The following is a 23,146-nucleotide window of genomic DNA, read 5'->3' on the forward strand; positions in this document are numbered from 1 at the left end:
CTAACTTACGTTTGGACTGCTTATAGGTTACTTGTATAAAGCAAAAGTTCTGTACATTCTGCAGAAACTCAACAACTCTCAAAGTCATAAATAGTGCTTAAAAGGTGATAATTGTTGCATAAAAATAGTTTAGAATGCAGAATTATAAGTATTTTCGCACTAAGAATGTTGTTAGCAGATCAAAATAGTCTGAATAGTGATAGTATTGCTGCCATGCCAGAAAAAAAACGTAACAGTGTCATGTTATAATGCAATAAGATTTCACATAATTTCGTGATTACTTGTAATGTTGGACTTACATTAATGATTTGAATAAGTTCTACATCTTGCTAGGGATAAGACATGGAAAGGTGATGCTGTTATTGAGCAGTGTGATGGATATATTGATGCTTACACTAAGTAGGGATGGGTACCGAATTAGACACATTTATAGGTACTGACTGAATTCTGTCAAAAGTACTGGGTACCGACTCATGTTAAACCAAAAGGTATTATGTTTAGGTACCTAAATACATCCTTGTGCCTGTAAGGGTGAGTTTCCATGCTGAACATGAACACAGCATTCCAAGATTATATGTTGAAGAATAAATATGTTAAGTTGGAAAATGTTATTATTTTTTATGAAACAAATTGATATTTTTTTACCACAGAAACACACAAAAAAGTACCAAAAATGGGTACCATTGAGTACAGATACCAATTGCAAGGTACCGGGCATTGGTACGGAATCGTTTCAAGTGTGAAAGGTACCCATCCCATAACATATTTAAATGCATGGGGCTCAACGGAAGGAGTTAGCTTTAGTTATCATTGACATGCTTTAGGAGCACAAAAGACTCCATGGATGCAAGATGCACCAGATCAACGCTGCCAAAAACGCATCGCCCAGTCAGTGTCGGGTTATTGTATTTGTTTTGTAGAAGTACACTGGAGGGTCAATACAGGAGTGGATAACAGACACTTTATGCAGGTTAACTCTGTCTTTATTAACTGCCTCCCAGGCAACCACCAACACTTTCGTGTCTTCATAGGTATTTGCCTTTTACTACAATAACGTGATAATTCAGTATCATGTTACAGTGTGAAACTTATCACATTAATTTGTGATACTCATGTTTGTTTTTCTTGTGTGGCAAAAAAACATCACTGTTAAATTCCAGATCCTAACCCAGCCATAAAAACATCCTGCCCTATTTCCTCCATATCGCCCCCTAATGGAGAACATTTTCCTTGCACAGCACGTGACACTGCAGAAGACTGACCACTTATCTGGTATCAAGAGACATCTGAGAGACAGGTCAGATTTGAAGTCTGTGCTGATGGCCTGTGAATTTTTGAGCATATTTAGAGACTAATATTTCATTGAAATCACTAAAACAAATAGTTCCACTTTCTCAGGCAGATGGTTTAGAAATGTTCTTGCTCCCTGTGCCAAAAGTTGCTTCATACTGTTTTCTGTGTTGAGTCTGTAAAAAGAGCAGATCTTGACTGTGCTCTCTTCACAAAAAGTCCTGAGATGACTCCCATCATGGTTTGGCACTCTCTGTTAACACACTGATTAATTAACAGTTTGATAGAGGCCAAAAATCCAAGTTAATGCTCACCACGCTGAATGTAATGCACAGACTGAAGCACTCTTGTCTGATCACAGAGCAGCTGTCATCATGGCTGCGGCATGGATTGTTATGTCACCTGAGAATCCTGTGACATGTTACCCCTTTTCATTGTCCGTTAAAGTTTCCACCTGCTTCTCTTTGTTTTTAGCACATTAACATTGAGATGGTGTCACCAGTTTTTGAGGTCACTCAGCAACGTGACCTCTTTCTGTTATCAGGTTCTCAGAGGAGCTGACAGAATGTGGAGCCACGTTGTTGTTGATGTTTCTGCAGGTAAGGAGGTTAATTTTAGAGTTGATCTGGTTTTGCTGTCCGTTAGCCAGGGAAAACAGCTCACACCTTCTCACTGTGTGCTCTCTGAGTGTGTTGTTTTTCCACGCAATTTGAAACAGCAGCAAGAGATGGAGTTCAGTTAGCTGCATTTCTTTTGATGAACTCTAGGTGGAGGGGAAAACAAACATACAGAAATATCCCACAATCTATTTGACAGATTTTTGCATCCAAACACTCATTGTACTTGAAGTGCTTTTACTTGATCTTGAAATGACTAAAATAAATATTGGTTTGATAGTAAGACATTTAGCTGGAGTGGGCCTGGGAGTCATTGTCTACAAATCCTTTCTAACTAATGAAAATAAGTGCAACTATTCACAATTTGATGTCCCAACTAAAGAAAATGTGTTTGATTCAAATATAAAAAAGCTCCTGGAAGCATGCTGCACAAAGTCCAGATAGCTAATTTATACCAATTCCTGTCTCTGAGCAGAAGAATGGCCAAATATAGTATTGGGAAATTTGACAAAATAACCATCATGCTGTGTTGGAAAAGAAGGAAACTAGTGTTGTAACCCATAAACTCTCCAGGGAAATGTAAAGTATAAAGTGATGCATTGTGTGAACAGAGAAGTAGGCTTGTTTCTCCCCTGGTCATTATGATCAGGTTTTGTGTAAACAGTGAAGTCGCCCCCTTCTGGACATAACGGGAAAGTAGGTCTGAGATACTGTGGTGCAATACAAATGAATGATTCCCAGGCAGAGCATGGATATCTTTTTTATTATTTATTTATTTATTTATCTTATTTACTTGTTTAATTGACAGTAAATACAGTTGCAAAGAGATGGGAAATTTCAGTGAATTTACATAGGAATTTTAGCTCTGGGATATTGGAAATGATCAGGGTTTGTTGCCATCAACTCAAATTAAAAAAAAAATCCTGTGAAATTACGGCTGGGAAATTTGGATTTTTTTCTCATTATTAATTTGAATGGGATTTTCAAAAATGTTTCCGGTTGAATGCAAATTAAACTGTGCACTATGACTCACACGTGCAAACAGTTCCAAGCACACTCCAGCAGGGACAAACTGACAAATTACAAGGCCCTGGTTGACAGCGTGCAGTGTCAAAACTATGAGATGTAAGCCCATATTAAGGTGCTAAATATGCACTTGGTAAAAAATAAATAAGGGGGGCTAGAAGTAGCTCCCAACTTGTTTTGTTATTTAAAAGTAGCTCTCATCTTTAAAAAGGTCAGAGATCCCTGTCATCACCACTGAGACCACATTTCTGGATTTGGAGTCTAGAAGTCCTGTCAAGGCAAGTATTGATGATCATTAAGGATACATTTAAGTTAAACTAACAAAGGCTCATCGAATGTGTCTTTAGAGGTTAGAGCAAGTCATTTTTTGTTAGTGCAGTAAGATAAGACCACCAACTGGCAGATGTAAGTGATTTGGATTTTTGTGAGCCAACACCAGTCAGTGAATGGGTTTTAATGATAGTGTGAAACTTGCAGTGAATTCCGTTTGCTACACTAATTCAACTAGCTAGAAAGAAAAATATTTCTGTCAGTTCCTGGTCTGATAGCCTATGTTGCTAGCTAGCTAGCTAGCTTGGTTAATGAATACCAGCTCTAAAAACTGATTAGTGTCATTTATAAATGTTGTATCAAGCATATTTATATACATGTATGTTTGCTTATGACAACCATTTCTGTGCTGGTATTAATATCAGTTAAACTCAGTTTGAGAAAATTCCCTGAAAATTCATTCATAATGTCTTTTAGAAATATTTAGTTTGAAATGTTTACATGCATGTCTGCTCATGACCAACTACTATGTTTTATATTTTTACATGTATATGACCTGGTAAATGCAGTTACCAACTTTGAAAATGCTCTACATGATGGCATCTAGCTAGGGCTAATTTGCAACCCCTGTCCCTGGTTAGCCTTTCAAGATTTCAGCAGGAGTTACAATGAAGGCTAAAGATGCTTCAACTGTTAGAAATGCACAAAAGGATCAATGTTTGTCATAAAATGTAGGACCAATCATTTAAGAACAAATAGTGAAACAACAATGATAATGCAATAAAATCAATGTGACACAAGAAATCTCTGAAATACTCAATGCCAAGATAAATACTTGACTTAATACAAGAGAACTAGACCTACACTTAAGACAGGTTGACATTTCTGTTTGTACCAGTGCAGTAATGGTTATGCAATGATTTCATAATAAAAATGGACAGTAATAATCTCCAGTAATGCCCTTCAGACAGCTCATAGAAGAAAAAAAATCATTAACAGTCATAGAGGAGATAAAACCCTGAAGAAGAAACATATTGCATATGTTTTGAGTTATACAAGATGTACAAGTGGGTGTTTTTATGAGCGAGCTTGCAGGCTTTGAAATTGAGGTCACTTTTGCATTAGCACAACACAAAAGCAAACATTTTTTCAGAGGAGATGACTTGAGAAACTGGTTACCATAACCTTAATGAAAGAATCTCAATGTTTTTTTTCATGCTGTTCATATGCAGTTAGTGTTATAGTGTAACTCCAGACTTGTGATAATTGTAGTCTCTGCTCCCTAAACCACAAAAACCACCACATCATCCCTGACATTTAAGACCCGAGGGAGAGAAGGTGAAATAGTGGACGAACTCAGTCCTCCCTGCAGATGATTTTGGCGTACAGGTCGTTGTCTCTGAACAGCAGGTAGTCCTTCAGCCTGTTGGGCAGCTGGGCAGAAATCAGACTGCTGCAGCTCAGGTGTTTCCTGATCACCACACGGCTCAGGTGGGACAGCGATCGAGGGTTACCTGGATCACACAGAATAATTTGTCTTGGTCATAAATAGAGATGGAACTGTTCGTTTCTTACCACAGTTTTGTGGTCACGGTTTTTGGTTTGGTGTACATTGTTGCTGTTTTTACCACCCCAGATTACCATATACCCTAATAATCCACCATTAACAGATTATTTTTAAACCATTACGTCATGTATGGTCATGAAAAACCTGAAAGAACGAGTCTGTTTCCCATTTAAAACATCATTAAGGATGAGTGAAACATTGCTAGTTTTAACATGCCAGCTCCTCAGTAAGGTAAGTCACTATTGTCTGTCCCAAAAGTCACTAAAAGCCACCAAATGACACTGCTGTCTAATTTGCTTAATAATCAATTTGCATGTAATTGTCATGGACTCTGTAGGATAGAGAAATAATGAGGGAGAGACAGAAAGCAGGTGAAACAAAACATCATAAATATGTTTACAACTACAGATTAACTTTCTTCTGTCTATTCTTATTTTTTTATGTCTAAATATCAACCCTCCTCCTTGATCTGGGCTGGGGACCAGCAGAAGTGACCATAATGAGACACACACTTGCGTGATTGATGTGAATGCAGTTGTCTGCTCTGGAGCAGCAGGAGGAGGCTGCAGTGAGTGAGGAAGATTGTCTGTGTTTTGGGTAGGAGAGGGGCTCACACATGCTGACCATTGAGGAGATCAAAACATGTTTTAACCTACGGCCCCGTTTACACGACGTTTCATCTGAAAACGCTAAAACGCAGTGAAAATAATAAAAAATCTGTGTTTACACGGACACACTGAGGGACTGAAAACGCTGTAGTATGCATGCCAGGCCTGTAGTCGACGCTATAACTGTCTTGTCCAGAAGCCGCTTTTGGGAGATCACCACCGAAGTAGAGTTGAGCCGATCATCTGGTGTATTGGGAAATACTAAGTGCAAAAGTGGGGCAACAGATGAACATTTTGTTGAAAGACAGTCAGCAGATACAGTAGATTAAGCAGCACAAGCACAACACGGTAGTTAGCGACGATTGTAACAACAGATCTGTTGTCCTGTTGTATGCACTTGCGGAGTGTGATGTCAGTGTTCCAACTGAAAACGCCGGCTTACTGTTTACACGGAAATGGTGTCAGCAGCGTTTCAGAAAAATCCCACTCTGGAGGCTCTTTTCAAAATTTTGCATTTTAGGTCGGCTGGAACGCAGTTTCCGTGCAAATGTGAGGCCAAAACCCAACAAAACTTTTGCGTTTCACCCCAAAACCATTGTCGTGTAAATGGCCCCTCAGATTCTCCAAACTTCAGAAAAGTCGCAAGAATTGTCATCTTTTAGAAAGAACTTGCCAGAGGGGTCTGTAAAGTCATGAAATGTTGCGACAAAGTCTCTAAGTTGACAACACTCAGTCGCGGTTTTATCCTCCACTTTCTTACCACTGTCATCAGAGCTCACACTGAATCTAAAAAGCTCCCAGACAGCAAAACGCCACAATGCCATGGGTACACCCTCTAGCTCTGTCCTCTCCACTTGTCATGTACATGTACACACACACTTCCCCACAAAGTGTCCTTAGTCCTTTGCCTTGAGTTGCGCATTCGTATGATCGGAGCTACATACTTGCTTTAAAGTAGCAAAATGAAGAAAAAAGAAAAGCATGAATCGAACAAAGCACTCGCACCCCGAACTGAGTGAGGAAAACCAAATGGTTTACATTTTTTTCATAAACCGTTCCATCCCTAGTCATAAAGCACGGTTCACCAGTTTGAATTTTTTACAACACTTAAACTCACTTATGGTCCTGTGAATGTGAGGCCACTCCTTTTGATGCTCCAGTATTCTGGTCAGTTTGCTGCAGAGAGAAACTGGACCAACGTATTCAAGGAGGATTGAGACGACACGACCAACCAGGTTCAGGAGCCAGGAGACACTGATGAAGTCACAAAACTGGACAACAAGAAGGAAGTCATTATTTGACTCAAAGTTTAGGTTTGGTTTCATAAGAAAATTAATACTCACAGGGACTTTTTCCTCCTGATGTGAGTAATCAGACTCACTCAGGTCCCTCCACACGTCGTCATCATGGTTACAACAGAAACACTTCTCAGCGTCATATCCGTTGTTGAGCAGCAGCCTCATCATCACCTCGTCTTTGAGGCAGTACTGCAGCGCTGTGGGAAACACTGTGTCTGTCACCACAGAGAAGTAACAGTTCACGTCTGCTTTAGCCGCCAGCAGCAGCTTCACGATCTCATACCGCCCCGACCTGACCGCCACCAGGAGGCAGCACAGAGGGTCCAGGTTAGGTTTGGCCCCTGACCTCAGCAGGATCTCAGTGCAGGTCGCGTCACCGTTCGAGACTGCAAAGTAGAGCGGGCTTCTCCTCATGTCACCGTAGTTTTCAGAGATATGTGGAGCTAACAGAGCGTTGACGTCGAAGCCGTTCTGCAGCAGGAGCTCCAGGCAATGGGCGTGGCCTCCGTCAGCGGCAGAGTGGACCGGGCTGTGGCCGGACAGCCGCAGGGCTCGTCTGGTGGTGATGGGGATGAAAATCCTTAAAGCTCTGAAGGAGAAAACAAAATTTTAGTTCTCAAAGAAACATCCCAGTGATTCCTTCATGGATCTTATGAGTTTGGACATTCTGAGAAAAGGTGACGGCAACGCAGACATAGTTACAGGTAGTGTCCCTCAAGAGCGGCGTGGTGGATGGGCAGCTGTGAGCTCAAGTTGCGGAGGTTTGGGTTTGCTCCGTGCTGCAGCAGGATGTCAATGCAGTCTGGATTTCCTGAACCTGCAGCGTCGTACAGGACGCTGTCGCCATTTGGTGCCTGGGCATTTACGTCAGCACCTTGATGAAGAGCAAAGAACAGTCATCCACATGAACCAGAAGTTATCATAACACTGTCCTGTCAGAAAAAACTAAGCCTAAAAGAATATTTTCCATTGTGCAAAATATTGAAGTTTCGTAAAGCCATGGACACACAGGAATCTGTTCACCGTATTTGATGAGGAGCTCCAGGACCTCAGGGTGGCTGTACTCTGCGGCAATGCCCAGAGGAGTGACCCCATGCTGGTCCGTCTCAGAAACCTGACCTCCGCTCTGCAGCAGGAGCTCCATCACGTGAGCACAGCCTGCTCTGGAGGCCTCGTGCATGGCTGTCCACTTCTTCAGACACACCTGATCCACCCGAGCTCCTCCGCGGATCAGGGTTGAAACCATCCGGTAAGATCCGGCTCTGACTGCTGCAGGGTGGACAGAGGAGGGAAAGAAAAGATGCAAAGATCTGTTCTCTTACAAAACCAGAACTAACACAGTGTTGGAGGAGAGGTGTTCTGACCTAAAAGCAGAGGGGACTCATTGGAGCTGTTGGTGATGTGAGGAGAAGCCCCATGGTGCAGTAGCAGCTTCACATTTTCAACCAAATCATCTTTGACAGCTAAAGTCAGGAAGGTCTCTCCTTCTGACGTCTTCTCCTCCAGAGTCAGGCCGTACGATGCTGAAAACACAACGAATCACTGTTATTTCACAAGGTTAACCCTGTTTGCAGATTCTCTTGTCACTTGTGCTTACGGCAAATGAAAGATTGGACTTCTTACCCACCGTACAGCACCGTCTCCAGGACTTGTACCACAGGTTGGACAGCAGCCCAGTGCAGAGGATACCAGCCACGCTCATCCGCCTGACTGAAGGCTGCTGGGAAATCACAGAGCTCCTGCAGAGTCAACAGGTCACCTGCAGGGACAGTTTCTGTGAGGACGTGTAGGATACATGGAACTGTTTTTCTGTGGATTAAGAGTTTGGCGTCTTACCTCGTTTGATGGCTCCCACAACCTTTAGGAATTCATTTCTGAGCGCACAAACACAAAAACAAAAGAACATTTTAAAAAAGAATTCAACATGTTAAACTGAATGTATTTCTCACAGCAGATTTATTTTGCAGTACCGCTCTGATCCTGTGAGGTGGTTCCTCTGACACGACTCCTGGATGCTAATCTGAACGTTGTAGTCCAAGAGTTCATCTTCATCCATGTCATCAGCTGCATCCATACTACTCGACCACAACTTGAGGGAATCAATCTCCAAATCCTGATGAAATTAGCCTGAAATTAGAGTTAGTTTAAACCAAAGACCGTAAAATAAAATGCGTGATTACTGTGATTTCAAACCTTGATTTGTGGGTTTAAAAACCTGGAGTTAAACGTTTTGATGGTCACAAATTTTTCCTATTTTTGAAATAAACTGGATGTATTCCAACTTGAGTAAAGGAGAAATAAGCTAAGTTTCTCATAAACTTTTCTTTAACTCCTGCACTTTTGCAGTTTGGGGCCGCCCTCTGCTGGCCGTTTGGAAGAATGAGAGTTTCACACACATCCAGGCATGTTTCTTATGTGAGCTTGTAATAGTTTCAGGTCCATGTAGCTTGGTTGAGGCCGTGGAGAACAGAGGGAAAAAACAAAACAAAATAGTTGCCACAACTAACTATCACTTTTATTTCAAGAAGCACAAGAAAACTGAAATAAAGTCAGTCTGAGCAGCGGAAGCAGAAGCATGGGCTGGATGACTTCACTACGAGGTGACACAACATACACCTTGTTAAAGGGACAGTTCATAAACTCAACTTTTACAAACCTTATGGCCGTCTTATACAAATCTGTTGCTTTAAAAGTAAAGTGAGCATACTATAATGTAGTGGTTCTCAAAGTGGGGTCCATGTACCATAGCTTAGTGGTTCGTGGAATAACTTCAAACCAACTGTAAAAGAATGCTATATCATTGGAAAACCATGTTAACAAACTGGGATCTCTGGCACCAATCAAGCTATTTTTCTAAATACTCCCAACCAATTTAGTTTTCTGATGTGAGATCAGCTATGGTATGATTGTGACATGTTTATCACTTCATAATGGGCAACAGAAAAAGGAAGAAAAAAACTTAAATTAAAAAATACCTTGGTGCAGAGCTAGGTTAGAATAGTTAACTAAAGCGAAACTAAAAAGGAAAACTAAAATTTAGAATACATTGCAGTTAACTCAAACTAATAAAAACTAGAAAAGAAAACAAAAACGATAAGTATACTAAAACTGTATCTTGTGTTCACAAAACTAACTGAAACTAACTAAAATGATAGACAAAGTTCCCTTAGTTATAGTTTTTGACAATATTAATAGCCTTTAGAATTTAAATTAATCCAACACATTTTCCCAACCAATTTTAAGACAGTTTTCGGCAGTTGTCAGTGCCGCACAGCACCATCATAGCTGGGTATAGGGACGAGCTTGTTTACTGCACTGACTGGCTGTGTGCTGTGATGTGATGAAACGTAGTGGAGCAATGAATCAGAGCATCTGTAATACTATAATTGCATGTGAGTCTGACTTTATTGTTACAGAGTCCAAGTTTCTAATTATTAAAGCTCATATTTTATTGTTTTACATAATTTATGTTTAAATTTGTTTATTTAAGTTTATATTATTTTTTGTGTTGAAGGCAGCAGCCAACAGTTCAGTATCAGCATTAACTAAGCAGTGAGCACTATGTTGGACTGGAAAATAAACAGTATTACAAAATATTTACTCTGACCTTTTTGAATCCTGCACCTGGTTAACAAGGTATGAAAAAACTAAAATGAAACTGAAACCAAACTAAAACTAAACTAAAACTAAGCCTTGTTGCAAAAATCAGAACTAAATAAAAACTAGAATGCCTGCTCTAAAACTAATCAAAACTAAACTGTAATGGAAAAAAAAAATGTCAAAAATAACTAAAACTAAACTATAATGACAAATCCAAAACTATTTTAACCTTGGTGCAGAGGCGTGCACAGACTTTAGAGGGCAGGGGTGGAATAAAGGCAAAAAAGGAACATACAGTGTGTGTTTTAACCACCTAAGAGGGCAGATAGGTGAGATCCCCCCATGGCCCCTCTGTGCACACCACTGTCTTGGAGGAAACATTTCCTCAAAGTTTACAAAATGAATAACTTGGAAAGTATAAATGTAGCTTAATTCTATCATCGCAAAATACTGCTAAATATATTATTACAAAGTTTTAACATACAGCAAAACATTGTGGCAAGGGGGTCCTTGGGAAAATGTCTGACCTGAAAACCAAAACCAGAACCCCTGCTATAATGTTTGCTCTTTCTAATAGCTTTATTTTATTTTTTATATTACTTCCCATTATCCCTTTTTATCTATACTTTGACTGTGTGCCTCTCTGTGTTAGTGTTTATCTTATCACCGTGCCCCTGCCATGTTTTAATCTGTAATAGCAGTCTTTAAGAATGTGTTTTTGAATGTGCTATATGTCTATAGATGATGTATTTATCACCATTATATCCGTCTTTCACATATGCAGTCCTGAAATTGTAAAATTTCCAGAATTTTTTGAGAGCTGTGTCCTGAAAATGTTCCAGGGTTGCTTTTTCACACATGTCCCACACTGTGTGAAGCTTCCTCCCAATAGTGAGCAATGGAATGAGTCTTTGGACATGTTATCCAAACACACCACAAGAAGATATTTATAATAAGATGGCAGAGATCTATGCAGTGATGAGATCTGGACGTGCAGACGTCTTTTCTGCTCTCATCTTAATAATCCTTTACCTTCTTCAGCCCTAAATATCTTTATTCGTTCTGATAAGTCTCAGTTTAGGGTCAAAATAGGTCAAAAAATATTACTGTGGTGGTGAATTTTCTTTAATATTATCTACTGTGTTCTCACGTCAGCTCACCTAACCTCTTGCTGAAATGTGAAGAAGTCTGAGTCAAGGCACGGTAATAATTTGGCTTTTGGTGCTCACCCTGATACTTTTCAGGCAGTTCTCACAGTGTTTTAATACAACTTCAAGGGCTTTACCTAAAAGACATTTTTATTCAATAAAAAGAGCTGCAGAGAAACACTGATTCCACTTAATCTGACTCATGGAGCATGCAGACCATGCAGGTCTGTCTGGACCCATTCATTGGGAGTGAAAGTGGGTCACAGCTCTCGAGTGTCAGCGAGTAAACTGTGCTTGATCACGGAGACGTTTGACAGATGACTGAAATCAAATGAAACATTAAATCGTCTGCTTTGTCTTCCTTACTTCTTACCATAGAAACTCTTCTATTAGCGCATTATGAGCCCTGACCACTTTTCTGTTTGACACATATAACATGGTGGAGCCAGGTACATCCAAATTTTGGTGCATTTAACATCACTGCACAAGTAAACATGCACGTTATACCCCCCCAAAAATACCAAAACACAATTTGACAACTCTCACCTGATAAAAGTGTCACTTGTGAGTCATAGAACGAAGCGGCAGCAGCAGCAGTGTGTTTGTTTTATTGCTGGACTCCCCCCCACCCCCACCCCCACCCCCACCCCCACTCCTCTGCGGGCGTAGACACACACACACACACTGCAGTACACTATTAATAGCCGTCACCTGTTCCAGTGAATTTAACATGCAGACCGCTCCACAGAATCAAACGCAGCGTAATGTCACTTTGCGCTCAGATAATGACAAACAATAATGAGTCGGTCTGGATGAATATTTATGGTGTTGTTGGGATTCATTTGACGGTGACCGATTTAACTGCAGAGGAGATCCATCTGCCGTGAGCCTCAACGCCGTAAATGAATTCATAACGACCTGTTGATATAATGAAGACACGTGAAGAGTGGAGTGACAGCACCTTTTTGACCTTTCCGGCTTTATCGCATATTTACTCCTCTGACCTTTGACCTCAGTGTTTTTGATTAGCATCGTGAGTCAAGACTTAATATTGGGTTTGTCTATTTATTAATTCGCTGCAAACATAAAACAGCTTAATACTGCTCTTACAGCCCTCAGAAGATCAGTATAAGAGCACAAAACAAACACATACATCCAAAAACCTCCTGGAAAAAAAAAAAAAGAAAAGAAAAAGAAAAAAGAAAAAAAATTCAAGCCAAACATCCAGTTTATGTTAGAACAGTGGCACCAAATACTGCAATTATCTGTTGGTTTGTTTAGTCTTTCCACCTAAATTGAGTCATTATAATCATCCCTCTTTGAAAACTAGCAATTAAACGTTAAACTTTCTTTAAAAAAATAAAATAAAATAAAAAGATTAAAAATAAATTGCTGAATTTTTCTGTATTGAAAAACTCCCGGACAATTGTCGAAAGAAATGAAGCAGGATATATTACAAAAAAATTAATAAATAAATTGAAAAAAAAAAAAATTAAAGACAATATCAAAGAAAGCACTGCTTCATTTTACTTTCAAAATAAGAGCACCACTCTTAAAGGATATGTCTGACCAGATGATGTCTAACTTTGTTCCTCGATGTTTTTTACTCCCCATCTTTCTATCAGAAATATCTCCAGACCTTTGAGACACCTTAATGATTAATTGGTCACTAAAACAGTAGCATATTAAACCATCTTTAGTGTTCTGGTGCAACCAAGCAACAACTTTTGCCAATAAGAAATTAAGCTGATGTAGAAGTGCTTAAAAAAAAAAAAAAAAAAAAAAAAAAAGGCAGTACCTCAAGTGTCCACTTGAGGCTGGTACGAAAAGCATTTGAAACTACATACACACCCATTCAAAAGAGCTGATCTGTACATGAAAAATAAACATGTTTTCAGCCTGTTTCAAAAAACCGTTTTGGCTTGAAAAGCTCATTTCTTTATCAGCACACACTGCATAGGGGGTGATTAAAAAAAGCACGTTATTTTATGTTTTTAGACTTAAAAGTTTTGCCCATATAAGGGCATGGTAGTCCTGACTGACAGACTAAAGCAACTTAAGGTCCAGCTAGGTTGAGGACAGCTTTTTCAATATGGCCCATTTCAAAGATAGGCTTCAAAACTGTAAATCAAAAACAAATGAGGGATGTGACAGATGATGGCTGTCATTTGGACCAATCAGAATAAAGTATTTTGGACAGCCATTTTTTTTTACTGGCAGTAAAATGGGTAAAGTATGATATTTCCCATCATTTTTTTTATTTAGAAACAGAAAACAAACAATACCTTATAAAATAGTTATTAAAATACAAATAATATTGTCTTTATGAGCAGTATAGTGACTTTTAAAGAAACAAATGGTAATATCCTCTCCGAAAGCAGGAAACCTTCACATGGTGCGTTCAAGGTCCAGGCTGTAGAGGTCCAGCTCCTGGTACAGAATGAAGCTCTTCAGTCTGGGAGGGAAAACAGGCGAGTTCATGATTTCAGGTTTGTTGAGTCTCTTCAGGGTCAGACGCCTCCTGATCTCCAGTCTGCAGAGATGTCTGAGGGAGCGAGGACTGCCTGGAGAGCAAGGTTGGAGAAAACATAATAGATGAGACTTCTGAAAGAGAGTAAAGGGAGTCATTCAAATCTGATGGTTGGAAAGACAAGTTGTGATCAGGAAATTTTCAAAAAATGACAATAGATTTCAAATCTTTTTGTGAGAAAAAGTCAGTTTGTGGTGCTGAAAATTTGATCTTTTTTGTTTTTGTCAACAAAAGAAAACTGGGTATCCCTCCAGGATCAGTTTCTCACTTGCAGGGGATGATACTTTTTAAATAGCCAGTACTAATACTAACTAATAAACCAATAAACCAATGAAGTTAAATGAGAGATCTGCTTTCCCTAATGAGACACACTCGTCTGTTTTACTGTGTTGTTGTCACTGCAGGTGTCTAATGAACTTAAAAATACCTGAAAAATCCCCCGCTATTAGTTAGAGTTTGTCCCACAGGAAGAAAATTGGACCAAGTCCCTGAGTCACTTCAGTTTCTAAGATTAACTCGGCTAATTAAGCCTGCATGAAAGCCTTGTCTGAATTTAATTAATTCCTCTTTTAACATCAACCCAAAGCACTTTTATGCTCCCCAGACCACATTATTACTGATTTTAACAACCCTGCAAATTACAATCCAGTGAGCAGTGCATTTTGTGCATTTTTGTGGCTTCATACTTAGGGATGGGTACCGATGTAGGTACTTTTATAGGTATAAACTGAATTCTGTCTGTCGTGCTGAGTACCGATGCATTTAAAATCAAACGGTATCATGTTTGGGTATTTAAACGCATCCTTGAGACTGTGAGAGAGCGTAGACTGTATAATTAATGGTCGTAGTCTCCCTGATGTCACCTGTCTGTTTCTGAAATGGATTTTTGAAGCAGATTGGCTATCGCAGCCACATTGGAAGTGATGGGGACTTTGTGATTTTACTATTAAAAAAATTAATGTTTATTGAGTACTGATACCGATTTTCAGGCACCGGGCTCGACACAGTTTCAAATGTGCAAGGTACCCATCCCTACTCATACCGTCCATCTGGTGCCCCTGAAGTAGCTTCTCGTGATTTACAGCTCAAAAATTCTCTAATTTTATCCCACCGGTTTGTTTGTTTGTTTTTTAAACTTATTTCAACCTCACACTTTGTTTTAGCTGCTCTTTAAACTGCTCCACAAATTCCCCCTCTCCTCTGTTTGGCTCTGTAGAGGCCTGTCAAGGATGGAGCTATGGTAATCCTTGGTGTTTGAGGTCCACTCCTCAAACATGTCATGAAGGACATACAAGCATAAGTATAAATTTGCACATGTTGAGTATGAACATCCAGCCTGGTTACTTAAAATCCATGTTCAAAATAAGGGAAAGCAGAATACCCCCTCTTTAATTGCAAACTAAGTGGGGATATTTGAGAACTGGGGTCCACTCTCGAAGCTGCTTGTACTTTTTCAAGACACCTCATGTAAAGCCCCAGTCCTTCCTGCTTAGTAAAGAACAACAGACGGAGACAAGCTGGAGAACACAGTGCAGTTAAGAACCTCCAGAGCCCCTGAGGAGAATTTTTAGTAGAAGTGGTCTGTCAGGTAAGGCTTTAAAACTGTCTCCACCGTGGTTAGAGTAAAAAATAAAGAGGCAGATAAACTCACTAAGGATGTCGCATATTTCACTCCACTCTGGCTGCTTCTCCAGCAGGACTCTGAGTTTGGAGCAGATGTGGACGTAGCTCATGTAGTCCAGGAGAGTCCGGACAACTCTCCCGGAGAGATGCATGACGCAGCAGAGGCTCATGAACTCACAGAACTGAAGGGAGAGCAATCATTAGATAGGTGTGTTAAGAAGTAAAGATATCAAAAACCTCTTCCATAACACCTTCCACTCACAGGAATTTTCCGCTCCCCCTCGTCTGCAGCATCAAACCCATCGTCATGGTGACAGCAGAAGCATCGCTCCACCTTGTATCCGTTGTTGAGCAGCAGCCTCATCATCACCTCATCTTTGAGGCAGTACTGCAGAGCGGTAGGAAACACTGTGTCGCTCACCACAGTGAAGTAACAGTTCACGTCTGCTTTAGCCGCCAGCAGCAGCTTCACAATCTCATACCGCCCTGACCTGACGGCCACCAGGAGGCAGCACAGAGGGTCCAGATCTGTCTTTGCCCCAGCTGCAAGCAGGATTCTGGTGCATTTGATGTCCCCGTTGGAGACGGCGAAGTATAAAGCGCTTCTCCGCATGTCACGGTAGTTTTCAGAGTTTCTTGTGCTCATGCGGTAGTTCACATCAAAGCCACAGGCCAACAGGAGCTCCAAGCAGCGGCTCTGACCTCCCTCTGCGGCAGAGTGCACCGGGCTCTGACCCGCCTCTTTGATGGCCTTCTTAGTGGTCAGAGGAATCAGCATCTTCAGAGCGCTGGTAAGGGAAACAAGAGGATGACCAATATATGAGTCTAAATTTCCAATGACAAAAAAGTTTGACGGTGTTTAAGAAAGAGCTCACTCGTAGTGTCCAGCGTAGGCAGCCTTGTGGATGGGCAGGTGTCCAGTGATGCTGGGCAGGTTGGGGTTTGCTCTGTTGTCCAGCAGCAGCTGAATGCAGGCCGTGTTTCCTGATCCGGCTGCATCCATCAGAACGCTCTCCCCGTTACAGGCCTGAGAGTTCACTTTGCTTCCTAAGGAACAAAAAGGGTTGGATCTATTCAAACTTTAAGCTAAAACTTCTCTTTCTTAAAACCTGTTATTAAACTCAGACTGACCACAGTTCAGCAGGATCTCAGCGATGTGGAAGTGTCCGTGCTCTGCAGCCACAGCAAGCGGCGTCACTCCCGTCACATCCTTGTGGTGAACTCTCCCGCCGTTCCTCAGCAGCAGCAGCAGTATTTCTGTGTCGCCAACTTTGGCTGCCTCGTGAGTCGCTGTCCAATTCTTCCTGCACACCTGCTCCACCCAGGCGCCATGAGCCACCAGCGTGTACGTCATTTCATAGGAACCTGCCCTCACTGCTGCAGACGTGACGAGAGAGATCTTTGTAGGCAATATTGAAAAATACTGGGCTATTCGCCACAGGAATGGAAGAGAAATATCCGTCCTGACTTTTCTTACGGGCCTCAAATTGACAATAACAAACTCACCTTGAATATCCCGAACCTACATCCCTTGTCAAAATGACCAGTAAAGCGTTTACTGAAATACGAATTCAAGTAAGGAGCAGGCTAATCTGACAAGACTTCTTTTTGGCTGAAGTCACCACCTGCTAGATGTCTCAGAATGTGGGTCAGAGCCTGGTTTATATTTCTGCATTGGTGTACCCCTGCACATACACATATGCATTTAGGCGGCTCAGTTCGATTCATTTCGGCGTCGCACGTATTTTATGACGTTTCCACTGACTAACCCCAGGACGGATCCCCAAATAACCAAGCCGAGTCGTCTCACTTTTTGGGACCCTTCTGTAGAGGTGCCAGACTGAACCAATCCGATCCCGGAAGGTGGAGCTACAACACTGCAGACCGCTGAGTGGTTGAAAGAATCATAACTTACCATGCGACAGCTACTGTATTTCTCCTGGTGGCACACAGCCTTCTCTGAAACAAAGCTTGATTGTTCTTTGTATTAAAGAGCCACATACCAATCACAGAAAACAAATTGCTGAATGTTTCCCATCGTGCTTTTTGTTTACCGTGTCACGTTTTTGGTCTTTGTTTGATTTATTAGCAGGGTACACTGTGTTGTGCTGCAATGCCATCACGCTGTTATTTAACTGATGCTGCTATTGGCATCTGGCTTACACGGCGTCTACCACAAAGGGGCACAGTTCGCTGTGGAAAAGCAAACAGGATCAGGCTTAACTGAGCCAACCTGTGCCAACCCCTACTGATCTAAACTGGACTGCTTGGTGGAAACGCACTGTTTAAACTCTGCACTTTTTGGAACAGTGCATGAAAATGGACAGGGTAGTGTTGTCCCAAATCAAACTCTGCACTTTGCACTTACCAGAAACTACAATCGCATTTCACATCGGTTCCCAGCTGTTTTTCTGTTTTTCATTGATAACAACCATCAACTATCGTTTAATCCACTTCTATCCATTTCTCTACATAGCCAGTACGGCAACCATTGAGTGTGAGAAGTGTCCAGCGTTCCACACTCAACTTTCTGTCTGGTTTGAGTGCACCAGGCCAAAATGCGCTGTGTTTTTTTCATGTCATCACTGTGAACGCACTCATGCACTCTAAGTGCAGAAGTACGCGATTTGGGACACATCATTGGTCTCGGTTCACTACAAGAAAAAGGAACCTCCTAACAACAATGGTAGACATGGATGCCATGGTAGCTCTTTGTTTTCGAGTAAGTGTGTACCATGGTGTTTGTTGCATTAGAGTCATAGACTGTTTGAGCACAGTGACCCTATACATCATGGTCCTCAACCACCAAATTCTGCCAAATCAAACCATTGTCTGATAGCAATCACATTATATAGGTGTGTCAGCTGAGCTAATTTTTGGAATTAGCCACATTGACAATACATTTAATCTCCATCTCTTCGTCTCCTCTTCTTTGTACTTGTTGCTGTTTGATCAATAGCAACATGTTTTAGCGGTCTATTTTTGACTGCCCTCATGTGTATTGGAGGGGTAGTGCAGAAAGACGTGGACACAATGATGCAAAGAATGTGGTGCTCATGACAGTGTTGGCTGCTTCAGAGAAGAGTGAGTGCAGAAATATAAACAGCAAACACCCAAACTTTAGTTTTACATTTGAAACCAGGGAGCTATTTTCACTCCTCTAATGGCAAATTATAAAAACTTAACTTGCTATTAAAACTTCTTATATCAATACCAAGATGCCTGTTAAACCATCACTTCCATCAGTCTTCTAACCCCCTCCCTGCTCTGCAGCGTTACCGAGCAGCAGCGGCGTCTCGTTCTTGCTGTTGGTGTTGTGAGGCGACGCTCCATGAACCAGCAGACTCTTCACATTCTGCACCAGCCCGGCTTTCACCGCCAGAGTCAGCGGTGTCTCTCCTCCCACAGCCGTCCTCTCCTCCAGGCTGAGCCCCTGAGCTGTCACTGAGACAAACACACAGGTTTACATTTCTGCTCTCCACATCAGACTGCCAGCTGTGCTGACCTGGCAGTGAACCTCCCTCAGCTCCCTGTGAGCTGCGTGAGTGGAGAATGACATCAGAGCTTATTTTGGACGGACATGACTGTTGACATCAGCTGGAAGGCAGCAACGATTGTTAGTTTATTGTTCTGCACTTGATTGTTTCGGAGGTTTAATTTGGATCAGAATGATCTAGTTTGGAAAAACATGCTTCACATCCAGGATTAGGTAATCCACAGGTTTTTTGTTCCAGTTCTTCCAAGACAAACTGGATCAGATCAGCCTGACCTTTAGAGATCACTACATCCAGATTTCTTTAACAACAAAAAGAAGTTAACTAATATGTTCTTGTGCAAAATAAATGGACTCACATCTCAGGACAGTCTCCAGAACCTCCAGGACCGGCTGAGCTGCAGCTCGATGGAGAGGAAGCCAGCCTCGGCTGTCAGATTCATCGAAGGCGAAGGTGTGTCTCAGCATCTCCCTGAGCACCAAGACTTCACCTGGTCACACCAACAGCAAGACAAGAGCCAGAAGAAGGAGCTTGAGTTGTTTTTCGACGTGTGAAGCATCCAGGGCTTGTTGTAGTGAAGCAGATGAGTCTGTCTCTTTCTACCCCTGCTGGTCTGCCGTGTGTCTGGCAGTCCTCACCTGCAGCTGCTGCCCGTGTGATTGTCCCGGCACAGCCAACACAAAAACAATGTAATGGTGAAGGTATTTCCAGCGTGATGTCCAACCTACCTTGCTCGATGGCAGCCAGGACTCTCAGGTTCTCCTCCGTCGCTGCTGCTAAACTAGAGCAAAGGGAGAAAGCAGGAGGCAGTAACTGGGTTTGATTTTTTAATTTACAGTTGTTTTTAATGGGAGAAGTCTCCGGAAGTGGCTTCATACCTTGCTGCAGATTTCAGGAAGGCCTCTTGGCAGGAGTCTTGAATGCTGAGCTGGATGATGTAGTTGTTGAGCTCATCGTCACCATATTCTTCATACGTGTTCATCACTCTGCAGGGAGGAGACGCAAACATTGAGTTAGGTAACAACATTTTAAGAGCCAAAGTATCTGTTTTCTGAATTTTTAAGTTCTTAATCTTGAAGTATAAATCTTAAAGTGTGAACAGGATGTTTGCTGGTCTAAAAGTAATGAAGGGTGTCTCTTGAAGCTAACATTTTTCAGCCGTCAATAGGGCAAGTTGCAAGTCAATAATCTTTTTGTGTTGAAAGTGTTTCTTAATTAATCACCTCAATAAACACTCAACTAAAGAATTTATCGTCCTTATCTCGTAGATAAAGTTGATTTAGTAAGTTATGGATTCACTGAGAGTCAATTTAACTTTGAACAAAAGTGAGGAAATTAGTGTTTAGGAGATTATTTCTTTGGGCTGACCACGGTTTTAGGGTGAGACGCAAAAGTTTTGCTGCGTTTCAGCCTCACGTTTACACGGAAACACTGTTTCAGCCGACTTAAAATGCAAACTTTTGAACACGGCCTCCAGAGTGGGATTCACACTCCGCTTCACTGCAAGCACATGCAACAGGACAACAGTACCATTGTTACGATCGTCGCAAACCACTGTGTAGTGCTTGTGCTGCTCAATCTACTCAATCGGCTCTATCTGCTGACTGTCTTTCAGCAAAATGTGCATCTATTGCTCCACTTTTGCACTTAATAGTCACCAATACACCAGATGATCGGCTCAACTCTACTTCAGTGGAGATCTACCAAAAGCTGCTTCTGGACAAGACAGTTATAGCGCCACCCACAGGCCCGGCATGCTTACCACAGCATTTTCAGTCCTTCGGCGTTTCCGTTTAAACGCAGATTTTTTTTGTTGCGTTTTAGCGTTTTCAGATGAAACGTTGTTGTGTAGATGGGGCCTTAGTTTTAACAGTGCTTCTTTGCAATAAATCCCATTATGGAAAAAAAATAAATCTTGTCGAGTGTTTTTGTCTCATTTTCAGGAGAAAATACCTTTTTAGACTTAGCATGAGCCACATTCACCAGACCAGTCAAAAAAAATGTCGTATTACGAGTTATTTAAAGACAAAATTGAGGTCTGAAATGTTTGTAACAAGAAAAAAATATTATAGTTTTAAGCAAATTTTCCAACATTTTTTTCTGTTCCATCTGCAGATTTTTTTTACTTGTTACAAGCAATCAAGACCTAATTTTTTCTTTAATTACCTTGAAAAAACTTGACAAGATTTCATTTTTTTGCAGTGTATCCTTGCAAAGCATGTTTATTTCACTTTCGAAGATGCCAGATTTATCAAGAACTTGCATGAAAAAATTGCGATAACAAAGAAATAATCCAGCAAACACAACTTTTTCGTGCTGAGTTCAGATGAGGCAGAGTGTTTCCAGAGGAGTCGTTTGTTTTCTATGTGGGGTCGTATGAGGTTCTTGTAAACAGTTGGTGTATTATCCACAGCTGATCACAGTCATCTCATCAGGCATTAGAAATAACTATGCAGAAATAATCCACTGTCTTACTGATGGTTTGTTTTGCATCCATGGGTCGTATAAAGTCATCAGTATAGATTTCAGTCTGTTTGATAGTCTGCTAAACCTTCTCACAGGAGCTTTAAGGGGGCTACGTTTTACTGTAATCGTCTTATTTGCTATCCAGAAGTAGCATTACTATCAAACTAGGACTTCCTTAAAACAAGGATGCACCAAAGTAGCATTAGTGTAAGCTGATAAATCACACATCTTTCCAACAATCCATGCACAGATTTTAAGTGTTTTTCATGGAAAAATGTGAAAAATATCCAAATTTCTCTTGGAGGTTTGGGGATTCTCATCACTTAAAATGCAACAAAAAACGTGAAGTTCATGCAAATTAAGAAGAGAAATGAAACAAATGCATCCACTGTCTTTGCAGACAGAAATACAAGATTATCCATCAACATTCAACCTCTACCAGCAACAAAAGAGTCAACCTCTGCTCCAAACTGCAGAAACAAATATCTGAATGTCTCTGTAGATTAACTGAAAAATGTCTCACCTGTGAGGTGTGTTAGCGGCTCACACTGCTGGTCCCTCTCCTCCAACAGCACAGAGTGTTTTTATGTTTAGGTGTGACCTGATTTCAGATTCCTGCCTGCAGACACACATACACAGAGCAGGGTGTGTGTGTGTGTGTGACACCTGGCCTGCTGGTCTTAAATATAGAGGGTTACATGTGCTATTGTGTGAGCTAAGCCAGGTCTTTGCCATGTTTGGCGAGAATCCCACATTCGAGATCCTACAATCCTCTGGGGCTTACTGTCTGTGGACTCATGCAGACCAGTTGACCGCTTATTGTTTCGTGGAAAGCAAAATCAATACGGTCTATTTTTTCCTCAGCGGAAATGTGAGAAGATGGAAGCAGCTCTTCCATCCAGACTTTGAATCCTGTCTCTATCCCGGGGTATGTTGCATCATATTTGTTGTGTTTTAGTTCATCGTGTTATTTGGTAATGCACTGGCTGTTCCACTGCGTCTCATTCCTCTCCAGATCCTCCATCAGAAGGTCCTGATCTCTTTACCGGTCAGGTCCCACTGAGGGTTTAGGTGTCTCAGTGTGAATCTGTGTCGTCCTGACAGCGTTAACAGGACCAGCATATCTCTGCAGGATAAATGAGTACCTGTATGTGACAGGTTTACACTGAGGCCCCCGGGGGCCCCTCCTGCTCTACTGCGGGCTGTGTGATCTCAGGGGATCCAGCATATGTTCAGCAACAGATTAGAGGAGCTTTACAGGGGCCACTGTGTCGCCTTCCCTGGCTCCCAGACATGAAAATAGCTGCATACAGCTAAACATAAGCTCCCATACTGACAGTGTGCTGCTCAGGAGGCTATGAGGCCGCTAAAACTTGACTGCTCTCATCCCTACACTGACATAACCAGCTTTTAGTATGTACAGTGTTTACATGGCATGAGTCATAAGAGGTAATGGATACTGAACTGCATCCTCAGCATCATCTTTGGATACAGCAGAATGACAAGCTAACTGTTCTTGTTGATACATGGTTAAACATTGAACAGCTGCGATACTCACCCTGCCCTTCAAAGCGATACATATATATACAAGAACATAACATCTTATGTA

At 41.4% G+C, this 23,146-nt stretch overlaps 2 protein-coding genes across 2 annotated transcripts in view; one reads left to right on the forward strand and one right to left on the reverse strand.

Annotated features, from left to right (window-relative positions):
• Window positions 1-23,146, forward strand: part of iqub (IQ motif and ubiquitin domain containing) — a 45,627-nt gene that overhangs the window by 10,861 nt on the left and 11,620 nt on the right. The window lies entirely within an intron of this gene.
• Window positions 4,145-22,102, reverse strand: asb15a (ankyrin repeat and SOCS box containing 15a). Its single transcript, XM_074677869.1, is given in 19 exon segments — window positions 4,145-4,717; window positions 6,496-6,649; window positions 6,722-7,265; window positions 7,379-7,550; window positions 7,700-7,945; window positions 8,041-8,199; window positions 8,304-8,435; window positions 8,513-8,550; window positions 8,647-8,793; window positions 13,817-13,988; window positions 15,606-15,828; window positions 15,867-16,365; window positions 16,453-16,624; window positions 16,709-16,954; window positions 18,857-19,021; window positions 19,430-19,561; window positions 19,800-19,852; window positions 19,950-20,057; window positions 22,061-22,102. Coding segments are annotated over 18 exon segments (3,516 nt in total). The 5' UTR covers window positions 20,054-20,057; window positions 22,061-22,102; the 3' UTR covers window positions 4,145-4,559.

Source organism: Halichoeres trimaculatus, unplaced genomic scaffold, assembly GCF_033239565.1.
Source record: "Halichoeres trimaculatus isolate MK-OKI-2021-1 unplaced genomic scaffold, fHalTri1.1 fHalTri1_scaffold_10, whole genome shotgun sequence".
In the NCBI taxonomy this organism is placed as follows: Eukaryota; Metazoa; Chordata; class Actinopteri; order Labriformes; family Labridae; genus Halichoeres; species Halichoeres trimaculatus.